General features: G+C 41.1%; 1 protein-coding gene across 1 annotated transcript in view; it reads right to left on the bottom strand.

Moving 5' to 3' along the window:
* Positions 1–12,554, bottom strand: part of LOC309547833 (organic solute transporter subunit alpha-like) — a 52,957-nt gene that overhangs the window by 15,520 nt on the left and 24,883 nt on the right. The window contains exon 6 of the mRNA XM_082247839.1: positions 11,132–11,278. Coding sequence (XP_082103965.1) covers positions 11,132–11,278 — 147 coding nt within the window. The remainder of the gene's footprint in view (positions 1–11,131; positions 11,279–12,554) is intronic.

Here is a 12,554-nt window from a genome sequence, read left to right as displayed (position 1 = left end):
CATATATATATATATATATATATATATATATATATATATATATATATATATATATATATATATACATATATATATATATATATATATATATATATATATATATATATATATATATATATATATATATATATATATCATCACAACTACTTAGTGTATGCAGGTGGATTATACCTTGCTTTTTTTCAGGACACATTGGGCTTTCTTTTGGTGGTAACTAAGTGGTAATGGATATCTCCTGTTTTTTTTTTGTTTTTATTATTATTATCAAAGGAAAAATGGCCCAAAGTAGTTAGAAAAATTATATATATAAAAAAAATATAGCTGTAATATTCTGCTGCTTCTGACAATTGTAGCAATACCACATATGTGTATGTTAGTTGTTGTTTGTACCCATAGTACAGCCCAGAAACAATGGTGTACATTTTGCATTTTTTATCCTGTCCAAAACACACTGACACTGACACTAACTGACACTGATGCTAATTTAAAAAAAAAAAAAAATGATTCTACGCAAAATATGCTGACCATGACTTTTGACCCCGACCTTGACCTTTTCCCCCCGCTCTTGATCCTAACACTAACCCTGGCAAACCTTGATCTTCTTATTTTTTTCTTTATATTTTCTCTTTTTTTTTATTAGATTTTTTTTTTTTTTTTTTACACACTTAGATTTTTTTTTTTTAATTTTCTCTCCTGCAAGAACAGGAAGATACAATATACTTTTCTCTTCATTCATAAGAGTAAATAAACACATGGACGGGCTTACAGTGACTAATCACTGTCATAGCCAATCAGAGGCTGTCACAGCAATCAGGTGACCCAGAACCAACAGTCCTGAGTCCTGATCGTTAGTATGAGACCTGGGGCTCTCGGTGAGAGCCCAGTGTCTGTGCTGGGAGCGCGTTGTGCAGCGTGCTCCCAGCACAAAGGGGGATACGCATATATGCAGCCCCACGGAAAAAAGCCCACTTCCATGAGGCTACATATATGGGTTACATTGGCATGGAGGGGTTAAGCCGATTCTATCATGTAAAGAAAGATACATTGTCTGCGTGTTTTCCTTTAAATAATTTTATTTCACTCTGTAGCTAGGGCATGCTCAGTGTAGTTAGTAATTTTCCTTCTTCATGTTCAGTCTCCATTTTATGCTTTACATGTACTAATCCAGCTGGAACTATACACACTAAGATCTATCTATCTATCTATCTATCTATCTATCTATCTATCTATCTATCTATCTATCTATCTATCTATCTATCTATCTATCTATCTATCTATCTATCTATCTGTCTGTCTGTCTGTCTGTCTGTCTGTCTGTCTGTCTGTCTGTCTGTCTGTCTGTCTGTCTGTCTGTCTGTCTGTCTGTCTGTCTGTCTATCTATCTATCTATCTATCTATATGTCTGTCTGTCTATCTATCTATCTATCTATCTATCTATCTATCTATCTATCTATCTATCTATCTATCTATCTATCTATCTATCTATCTATCTATCTATCTATCTATCTATCTATCTATCTATCTATCTATCTATCTATCTATCTATCTATCTATCTATCTATCTATCTATCTATCTATCTATCTATCTATCTATCTATCTATCTATCTATCTATCTATCTATCGTCAGTTTGATCAAGTCACTGTCTGCTAATCCTATTGAGGATGCGTGAGTAATACATCTCATACACTGGATAAGTTAGCGATCATGCTTACAGTTCTTAGATTGGAAAGGCAGAACAGTCAAAAATCATTGTTTAGCTCCAAGAAATAAACTTTCAAAGCTTCAGCAAGACAGTTTTAGTTTCAGTGAAGAATCCTGCTATATTTCTGGAATATGCTATTGTAGGGAGGTGGGTAACACTCCCTCCATGTTCCCCTCCTCGTTGGGTTGCCAAGCGTGGGTCACATGGAAGGCCTACCCTGGGGTGGGTTATTTGGGCTACACCAGGCAATGATCAGAGTCACTCATCCTAGCACAGGGGTAACACCTTGACCAAAGGCATTCTCACCAATGCTCAAAACCAGGCGGTCATGTAAAAAGTCAAATATTAAGGTAGTTCCCCAACGTAAGGTGAGCTACTCGTGCGTAGTGTTGTATGAGGAGTCCCTCCGGGAGCTGTTGTCCCTTGTCCTTCACACGTTTACAGGTGTATATCTTGTATTAGGAGGGACACGCAGAGCCTATGCCCACTCCACCAGTCAGTGTACCTCTGTTACCTCACTCCCAGTAACAGAATGGGGTCCTACTGAGCACATAGAGCGTGTTTGCTTTTATTTACCCTTCTATTTCTGTGACCAGTGACAGGCATATATTTCCATAACGCTAGTCCACTTCCAGTGATCCACGGACAGCTTGGGAGGGAGTCCAGCACCAACCCCCTCACTACTAGAGAACCTGCCACCTATCAGATACCACGCCAATGACTGGTTGCTATTTCCTCTTGTGGTTACACACAGCAACTTCCTTGAAGGTTAATCTTTTATTGTAGTGATGTTACACAGACCCCAATGTGCTATTTTAGATCCTGGTTCCTCAGACAAATGCCAGGACCCCACATGCACCCCTTGAATACCTTCAGACCAGGCCTTGAGCAGTTGGAACAACTTTAATGAACTTATGGTAGAACATTTATAGCATGCAATGTCTCAGATTTCTTGTATGGGTGACGTTTCTTAGAGAATAGTCCAAACTTGATGGTGCTATAACTGAGAAGTCCATGTTTATGTTTCTTCCGGAGATTCGGAGTTCCAGGCGGACCATAGGTCCCAGCAAGTCTATAGTGTAGATTCCCCATATGTTCCCTGGAGCCCCCAGGCTTCAGCTTATCTGGATCCAGACTTCCTCCCTTTTATAGACACAGGAGGGAGACTGGACCCAGCAAAAACATTGCAGCCATTGTCATACAAGCCTTCACATGCCTGCAAGCTAATCACAGAAGCCTACAGAAATGAAATAATTCAGCATTTTCTAATAGACTGTTGAACTGTAAAAGTCAGGTGTATATTTTACATCAGGTCGGTGGAAGCTGCCAACATTACTACATGCTATTCTGATGTCTTCCTCAACATGTCTTCCTAAAACCTTCTGAAACAAGTGAGACAAAATGCTTCTCAGTGATTCACAAATAACCTCTAAGCACACAGCTAAGAAACTTATACATTTCTCAGAGACTGCCAGTTAACTCTTTGTTGTCCATATGGTGGCAGAGCAAGACATTATATTTTCTGTGGAGGCTGAAATACCACAAGAACCTGAATCCTGTCCAGATCAGAATTTAAGCAGACAAATTAAATGATTGGTTAAACCAACTTGGAAGGCTCTACAGAGTTATGAAGTTGATAAAGAGGAGCTGCTGTTTAATGTCAATCACTTTTGGACTAAAACAGTTGATTGCATATCATGCCTTTCTTAGTCTTCTCATGAGGTTCTGCAACCAGAGGGCGCTCTCAAACAATTTATTGCTAACTATGAGAATGATAAAAGACTGTGTCCCAGTCTCTTAAAGCGATACAACACTGGAGAGTCACAGGAAGAATTAAAGGGAATTTAATGAGCTTAATCTAAAAGGAGACAGTTTAGTGCTACAAGCAAAGACAAAGACACAGGTGAGAATCGGACAACTTCATGAGTCCAAATCTCATTGCTCTGCATCTTTGAGGCACTCCTCTAGATCTGCCAAGTTTCTACACTCAAGATCTTCCACTCTCAGCCAACAACCTATTAAAGCTTGTGCGGATGCTGAAACTTCTAAAATTCAAGGAGCCTTTTTCCAAAAGAAAGGCGGAGATGGAAGCAGAAGCTGAAAAATCCACATGCAAGAAAGCAGAGACTAAAGCAGAAGTTGCACGCAAGAGAGTAAAAGTGGAAGCAGAGGCCACATGCATTAGAGCAGAGACTGAAGCTTTGGAGAAACAATATGAGTACACCACAGCCATGGCAAGGTTAAAGGTTTTAGAGCAAGCTGCTAGCAAAAGTGAAGGAAGTAACAGCAGCAGACACTCATCATATGCATTATATTCCTCACAGTCTCTCCCAAAACGTCAGCGGCATGTCCCAGCAGCTGTAACTTTCAACCAAGGCAAGTACACTGCACCTACCACCACTCAAGCCAATATGCCTACTCATCCCTCACTACTCCAGGCTTTTGCACCACAGCAAACTGTAGACACCTGTATGTAGATAACCGACAATACATTTTATAAGAAAACTGCTTCATAGCAACAACCCAACACAGCAATCAACTCTAAGCCAGTGTCAGGTATGAATGCCTTTGCACCACCATACCCCCCAAAGGGGCTCAATCTTAGCACACCAGCTAATGTAACTAATATTGATCCGCACAAAGCTGTACATTCAAAGTCTGAAACTCTTACATGTTGCAGTTAGTTAAATACATGCTTTGCAAAGAACTCAACAAGACAGGTCTCACTAAGTTTGATGACAAACCTGAAAATTATAGAGCATGGAATCCACCTTCAAAGCCACCATTAGTGAACTAGATATCACAACTACAGGAGAACTGGAACTGTTTTCAAGTGGACAGGTCCTCAATCTGCTGAACACTAAAAGAATCAAAGCTGTTCACATTAACAGCCCTGCCGTAGGTCTTAACGCTGCTTGGGACAGACTTAAGCATAGCTTCGACAGCCCAGAAGCCATTGAGGATGCTTTATTTAAAAGGTTTCAATTCTTTACAAAAATATCTGGCAGAGACATTCTAAAGTTTCAAGAGTTCAGTGGTCTTCTTTTGAAGCTTCAACTTGCCAAGGCTGATACCCACCTACCCGATCTCAGTTACTTAGGTACCGCTCTTGGTAGTCTCTAAGTTACCTTATGGTATATAGAAAAAATGGCATCACTTGGATCAAGGTACAAGGAAGAAAAAAAGTTTCCTTTCCTTCCTTTTCCTACTTCTGTGAGTTCATTAGGAAAATTGCAGATACTAAGAATGATCCAATTTCCTCTTTTGGTGAGTCCAACCCTATTGGTCTACCTTCTCCAGGACCTGCAAACTGACACATTCCACATAGAGACCGCAGAGGTCCAGTGACAGTGAAAAGGACTGACATTCTGCCTTAACCTTCTCCAGTCTCTGAAAAGACTAATCAGAACAAGAAAATTGATAACCCAAATCGCCAATGTCCCATACATAACAGACCCGGCATGTTTAGGATGTGTGTCAGCTTTAGAAAGAAACCCTTGCAAGAATGCCAATTCTTTTAAAGAAATTTGGGGTTTGACTCAAATGCTGTGCTTCCACAGAACACCTTCTGAGACTGTAAGACCACTATTAAGTGCATAGAATGTAATGAGTAAGGATCATGTGCAATATCTTCATCCATTTCAAGACAGTCCCACTCTGTCTACAGGTAATCCTCCAGAGGAAAATCATGGCAGGTAGAGCACACACTAGACAGTGCCTAATACTCCAGTTTTCTGCGCATGTAGGGTTGTCTGTGGAGAAGGACTCTGAACAATCCTGTGCCAAAATATGCTTAATTTGTGTATACCCCAAGGGTCAACCCGAAAAAGCTGTAAAACTGTATACTATCCTAGATGGTGAGAATAACAGGTCTCTTGAAAGATCAAAGCATTTTGACCTGTTAAACATAACAGGAGATGCCTTACCATATACCCTGGGTAACTGTGTTGGCATCACAGAAGTTTCAAGCAGGAGAGCCAATGGTCTTGTAGTAGCTCAACTGAATGGCAGTGTAGAAATACCATTGTCCACTCTCACCGAGTCCAACTAGATTCCAAACAACAGAGAGGAGATTCCTACTTCTGTAGTTGCCTCTTACGACTCTTACTTGAAAGACATAGCTGACCACATACCAGCTGTGATACTGATATTCTCCTGCTTTAGGCAGAGATATCCCAAGGGTACAAAAGGCTCAACAACAAAAAAGCGGGCCACATGATGCAATGTGCCCTGCACTTGGACCTAGGCTGGGTATATTATAGACATCTGCTTGGGTAATGTCAGGAGGTCTTCCACAGTTTCTTCTTTCAAGACACATGTCCTGCCAAATGGTCACAATTCTGGTTTTGAACAGTACCCACATCACTACCATAACAGAGAAAACATTTGCAGTAAAGGCTACAGTTCTTCACACAAGGTGACAATGTTTGCGCCATGTTGTTTGATGTAATGAGTAAAGATAATGAACTGGCAGCCACAATGAAAGACAAGGAGTTCCTTGAGCAAGAAGTTCTTTCAGGATAATTCCAACAACTGGGTGGCACCACTGCCAATTTGTACCTCTTCAAGAAATAAACTACTAAATAACATTCGGTATGCAGAAGCACGATTTACTTCATTGCAACCAACCTTGAACAGAAACCCTGAGGTGAAAAAAAACTTTGTTGACTTTATGCAGAAGGTGATGGGGGGGAAATCATGCAGAGCCTGCACCACCTCTAAAGGAAGGAGAGTAATGTTGGTACCTCCAATGCTTTGATGTGTATCATCCTCACAAGCCAGATCAGACCAGAGTGGTCTTTGATTTAAGTGAACGATGTGTAGGTGTTTCCCTAACTAATGTTCTTCTCACCGGGCCTTATCTGAACAATAACCTTAAAGGAGCTTTGCTTCGCTGAAGACAAGAACCAGTTGCTGTTATGACTGACACTCAGCAAATGTTCTACTGTTTCATCATTCGAGAAGAGAACAGAAACTTCCTCAGGTTCCAATGGTATCACAATACCGATGTTAATGATGAAGTCAAAGACCACAGAATGAAAGTACATGTTTTTGGTAAGAGCCCTTCTCCTGCTATATCAATTTATTGGCTGTGAAGAACAGCTCAAGAAGGTGAAAAAGAATTCAGATTTGATGCTTGTGAATTTGTGGAAAGGAAATTTTACATAGATGATGGGCTCAAATCTTTGTCTGCAGAAGAAGAAGAAGCAATTAATCTTCTCAAGAGAACTCAGGATATGCTTGCCGCTGCCAACCTCAGACTTCATAAAATTGTCTCTAACAGTGACAAGGTAATGAAAGCCTTTCTTCTTGACCATGCTGTTAGTGTAAAGGGAATACAGCTAGGAATGGATCCTTCCCTTACGCAACGTAGCATCTGATTTCTTTGGGATGTCAGACAAGACACATTCATGTCTCAAGTATCAACTTTTGACAAGCCCTAAAGTCCCGTACACACGTAGCGATTGTCGGCCGTAAATATTCGGCCGCCGAACGATCGGCCAATTGTCGGCTTGTTAGTATGATGCTTCCAACAGCCGACAGCGCATTTTCGGCCGAACAGAATCTGTCGTGCAGGCATTAAAATTTTTGTTGGCGAACACCAGAACGGCCGATTGTTCGCCAGTCAGTACAGAATTCGGCCGACAGACAGCAGATTTGCAAGACTGGACAGAAAAGAAAAAAGACAAGGAAAGTTAACCATCACATGACATCACTTCTGCAGTCAGCTGTTGTTGGCCGACAAAATTCGTGTGCAGTCTTTTGCAGTTTTCAACAGATACGACAGCCCTGGACAAAGGACGGCCGATCGTTCGGCCGACGATCGGTACGTGTGTACGGGGCTTTAGAGAAACAAGGAGTTTTGTCTGTAAACAACATTCATGATCCTCTGGGTTTCATAGCACACTTTACCATTTAGGGTAAGATGCATCTAAGGCAGCCTACTCCTGAAAACACAGATGGGGACACCCCATTACCCAAAGAGAGACAACAAAGATAGCAATAATGGAAAGAGAGATCCATGTTTTCTCTGATGCTTAAATTGAAGCAATAGCTGTGATAGCCTACATCAAATTCTAGATCCAAGAGACAAAGTAAATGTGGGTTTTGTCCTCGGTAAGGCCAAGCAGACCCCAAAACCAGCACATACCATTCTAAGGCTTGACCTCTGTGCAGCTGTTTTAGCCATTGAAATTGCTTATAAAACGTAAAAAAAGTACTCTTTTTTCACTTTTACACAGACAGCAAGATATTGTTTGAAATGGATGAACAACAGGGACAAGTCTTGAGACAACAGAAGACCACTTGTCCCTGTTTTTCATCCATTTCATTTCATTTGCAAACATGGAGGATGACCACCAATATGTCACAGATGGCACACCCACAAAGAACCTTCCCCCCATTGTGGCCATCATTGAATAAGTTCCTTCTTTTGTTAAAGGAAGGGGATTCATCTTCTAAAGCAATGACTTGATCAAGGGGAAGTAGGAAGGACCGGTGCATGATGCTGTCTTCCTTTATGGAGATAGACTCACAAACTGTCTTCAGTACCAGTTTACAGCCATTAGCAGTGACTTTCAAGTTTAAAGCATGTTAATGTTTGTATTGATTTTCTCTTGTTCTGCCCTCTTTTCTTCTTTTCAGGGTTTCCTGGAACAGTTTCCACTTACTATTTGGACTCAATTGTTTAATATTTGAAGTCTTTGATTTTGACGGGGAGTATCATGTTGCACATGCATTGTCTATGTGTTTGCCTTTAAATAGTTTTGTTTCTACTTCACTCTGTAGCTAGGGCATGCTCGGTGTAGTTAGTCCCTCCCTTTTTCATGTCCAGTCTCCATTTAATGCTTCACATGTACTAATCTAGCTGGAGCTATGCACATCATGCTTGTTTGACTTATCTGATATTCATATGTATGATCTTTACATGTTTTAAAGTAAAACTTTCTACAATCTACTGGATGTCATTTGGATCGAGTCACTGCTAATCCTCCTGAGGCAGCGTGAGTAAAACATCTTATACTGGACTAGTTAGAGATCACACTTTCGTCGGGATGACGGTCTTTTCTGGTCCCGACTTGGCGTGAAATCCATTTCCCACTTGTATGTCCGGGGAACCTTTAGGTCCTTTGCGGACATGCAATCTACTTTTGGCCTGCCATCCACAGCTTATTACCGATACTTGCAACTGAGACACACGGCGGCTGCCCAGTTTGGCCTTCGCAATGTCTCGCTTGAACCCACCCCCTTGGAAAGCCTTCTCTCTGACTCCTCGCACGAGAAACTGATCTCTACATATTATACACGACTTCTACATTCTCATTCCAAAAGGTTGGCGGTGGTCGAGTCTCAGTGGCGGGATGATATCCCGGAACTGTCGGAGGAGGTGTGGCGAGACGTCCTTCCGGAACAAATACCTGTTGTTATCTCCTCTAGGGATAGGGTTATCCAATTGAAGCTTCTTTACAGAGCATACTACACCCCAGTATTTTTGCACAAAATAGGTATGTTGCCTTCTCCACTATGCTCCAAATGTACTGTTGCCGAGGGCTCATTTTTTCATATGTTCTGGGAATGTCCCCCTGTCCGTGCCTTCTGGTCGGAGGTCACAGCTTTTGTTGCTGATATCTCTCAATTGTCCAATGTTTGCGGCCCCCTTCGTTGTCTGCTAGGTTATGTGGATGACGAAGACGCCCCTGCTCATACTAAATTGTTTCTCCGCTTAACGTTTTTTTATGCTAGGAAGGCTATAGCTACTAGATGGAAATCTACTGCTCCCCCTGACGTTCCATTATGGATTGCGCTTATTAACCAGGCATTACCTCTGTATAAAATGACGTATGAGGCCAGAGGCTGCCCTAAGAAGTTCCGGAAAATTTGGGCCTTTTGGGTGGACTCTGACCGGACTATTTCTTCGGTTTCTGACTCTACGTAGTCGATGGTTATTACTGCCTCTGGGAGATTTTTTCTTTTCGCTGGGAGGGCTCTTTACTAATGTTGCAGCCGACAGTTGTGTATGTTATTTATGTCATGGTTTTTGATGGAAAATGGAGTCTTGTGTGTGTTTTTTCTTGGCTCCTCAATTGACATGCTACCTTTTATTTTTCTGTTATGTATTGTTTTGTTTGTTCAATAAAATACCTTTAAATAAAAGAGATCACACTTTCAAGCTGGGTTCACACTGGTGCAATCACAGACATGACATGTGATTCACACTGCATTGCTGTGCACATCACAAGCAATGTCTATGTGGTGCAAATCCAGCCATACAAACTGTATGACTGAAATCGCATCGCATTCGCACCAAAATAGTGGCGGACCCTTTTTTTGGTGCGCACTGAAATTGGATCACACCCATACGATCCAATTCCTGTAGTACCATTTCATAGTTCACACTGCGATCTGCGAACCAATTGGGGGTTGCCATTAACTTTACATTGGCACCTCCAGCGATTTGCAGATGTCAGTGTGAACCAGTGTGCGATTTAGGTGCGAGAGGGAGAACAGATTCTAATGAGTTAGGTTTGCCCAAAAGTGAAAAATTCAATTGCCTGGCATTTTAGCACTTCAGTGACACACTCTTTTAATCATTTATTCCTTTTATGCTTTTGTTTACTTACATTTAAAGTGAACATTTCCATGCATAATTTATGCAGCACTCTCCATATTGTACATTTATATCAGCCCCTGCCCTTAAGGAGCTTGCATTCTAAAGTCCGTAGCTCACATGCATATATACACATACACACACACACTAAGGCCAATTTAGACAAAAGCCAACTAATCTACTAGCATTGAGTGTGGGCAGAAAGTGGAGTACCCAATGGAAATTTACGTAATCACAGGGGGGGACATACAAACTCCATGTATGCAGTGTCTGGCTTGGGATTCAAATTGAGGACCCTAGCGCTACAAGACAGTAGTGCCAACCAATAAATAATAACCAATGGTTGCTTCAATAAAAATTGAATGCTGGGGAAGGTGCTCAGAGCATAAATAGGTGTGCTGACATGCTTTCAAACATAAGATGCAAATGTCCAGCCTGGCTGTTGTCAGGTCTATGTGTCTAAGCATGATTGCCAGCTGTTTGTCCAAAAAAAAAAAAAATCAACCTGCTAGTTTAGAAAATCTGTTCAGATAGATATTGTGATAAGCAGTGCCATTTGTCAATGTCTGCACTTCTTTTTTCTTACCTCTTCCTAGAATCCTCCTATTTTTGACAGCTGCCAGGGGTTGGTGGTGCCTGACAGCAGTCAGATAGCACAGACAATTGCTCTTAAAAGTTTATGCACCTTAAAGGCAAGATTAGTGATTCTGCCTATGTGTCTGTCAAAAAAATACTAATTGGTTATCATGCCCACATGTCCAGCCACCCTCTTATAATCATGATTATAAAGTGTTAAGTAACCTTCTTACAATGTCTTACCTCATAAGCAGCAAATTTTGCAATAATATTCTTATCAGCTAAGGCAGGTCGGGTGAGTTCAAACATAACTCCAACTGCCCAAAGTGCAGTGAGCGTGGTAAATGCGAGAAGCACGCCTATATAAATTGTAGCTATGTGTGCACGTGACTGAAAAAGAATATATTAAAGAAGTCATTCTTCTGAAGTTATTTGCACAATGATGTCATAAAAAAGCAAGAATTAGTGATCTATATTCATAACTAAATTTAGAAAATGTCTGATTTATTTTTTTTTTAGTTAACAATTTTTATTAGTTTTTCAAATTGAAAACATAAGACAGGTAACATGCAGTGGACATTTCACAAGGCCAACAATGGCCCGGTACTTATAAAACAAAAAATCAAAAAGGCTAGACATAGCGGTGAAAATTATTTTAAGCACAACAAAATTAAAAACAAGACATTTGCATTCTTCTACCAGGTTTCCCCAAAAATAAACTTGGGTCTTATATTAATTTTGGCACCAAAAGACACAGTAGGGCTTATTTTCGGGGTAAGTCTTATCATGTAATGTGCGGTCTTCTCTCCCTCCCTGTCAGGAATCCCCTGTGTGAACCTACTAAAAGTGTTTTTTTTTTTTAAATCCTAGAATCCACTCTATTACTGTTTTATATAATGTCCAGTGTGTTTCTGTAATCTAATAGTGTGAAATACCTTCAGTACAGCGCTGCTCGGCGCTCAGCTGATCTCCCGCTCTGTTCTCCTTCTCTTCTCATAGCTGTCAGTGTGGGATCTCATCCCCTCCTCTCTGCAGTGCTCAGAGCGGGTCACAGAAGCGCTGAGTAATATATTATAATTGTGTGAAATACCTTCGGTACAGCTCTGCTCAGCGCTCAGCTGATCTCCCGCTCTGCTCTCCTTCTCTTCTCATAGCTGTCAGCAGGGGATCTCATCCCCTCCTCTCTGCAGTGTTGAGAGTGGGTCACAGAAGCGGCGAGTATTATATTATAATTGTGTGAAATACCTTCGGTACAGCGCCGCTCAGAGCTCAGCTGATCTCATGATCTTCTCTTCTCCCCCGCTGACAGCTGAGGGTCACGGAAGCGCAGAGCGGTGTCGTAACGCAGTTATTTCACATTATTATAATATAATACGCTGCGCTTCTGTGACCCGCTCTGAACATTGCAGAGGGGAGGGGCTGAGATCCCCCTCTGAGAGCTATGAGATGAGAAGGAGAGCAGAGCAGGAGATCAGCTGAGCACCGAGTAGCGCTGTACCGAAGGTATTTCACACAATTAGATTACAGAAACACGCAATGGACATTATATAAAACAGTAATAAAGTGGATTCTAGGATTTTACATACACTAAAACAAAGGCTTATTTTCGGGGTAGGGGTTATATTGCAGCCCTCTCCAAAAATAACAGGAGGTCTTATTTTCAGGG

The sequence above is a fragment of the Pelophylax lessonae genome, assembly GCF_965119305.1.
Source record: "Pelophylax lessonae genome assembly, chromosome: 2".
NCBI lineage: Eukaryota > Metazoa > Chordata > Amphibia > Anura > Ranidae > Pelophylax > Pelophylax lessonae.
Note: the sequence above shows the minus strand (reverse complement) of the source record. Positions and strands in the feature narration are given on the sequence as shown.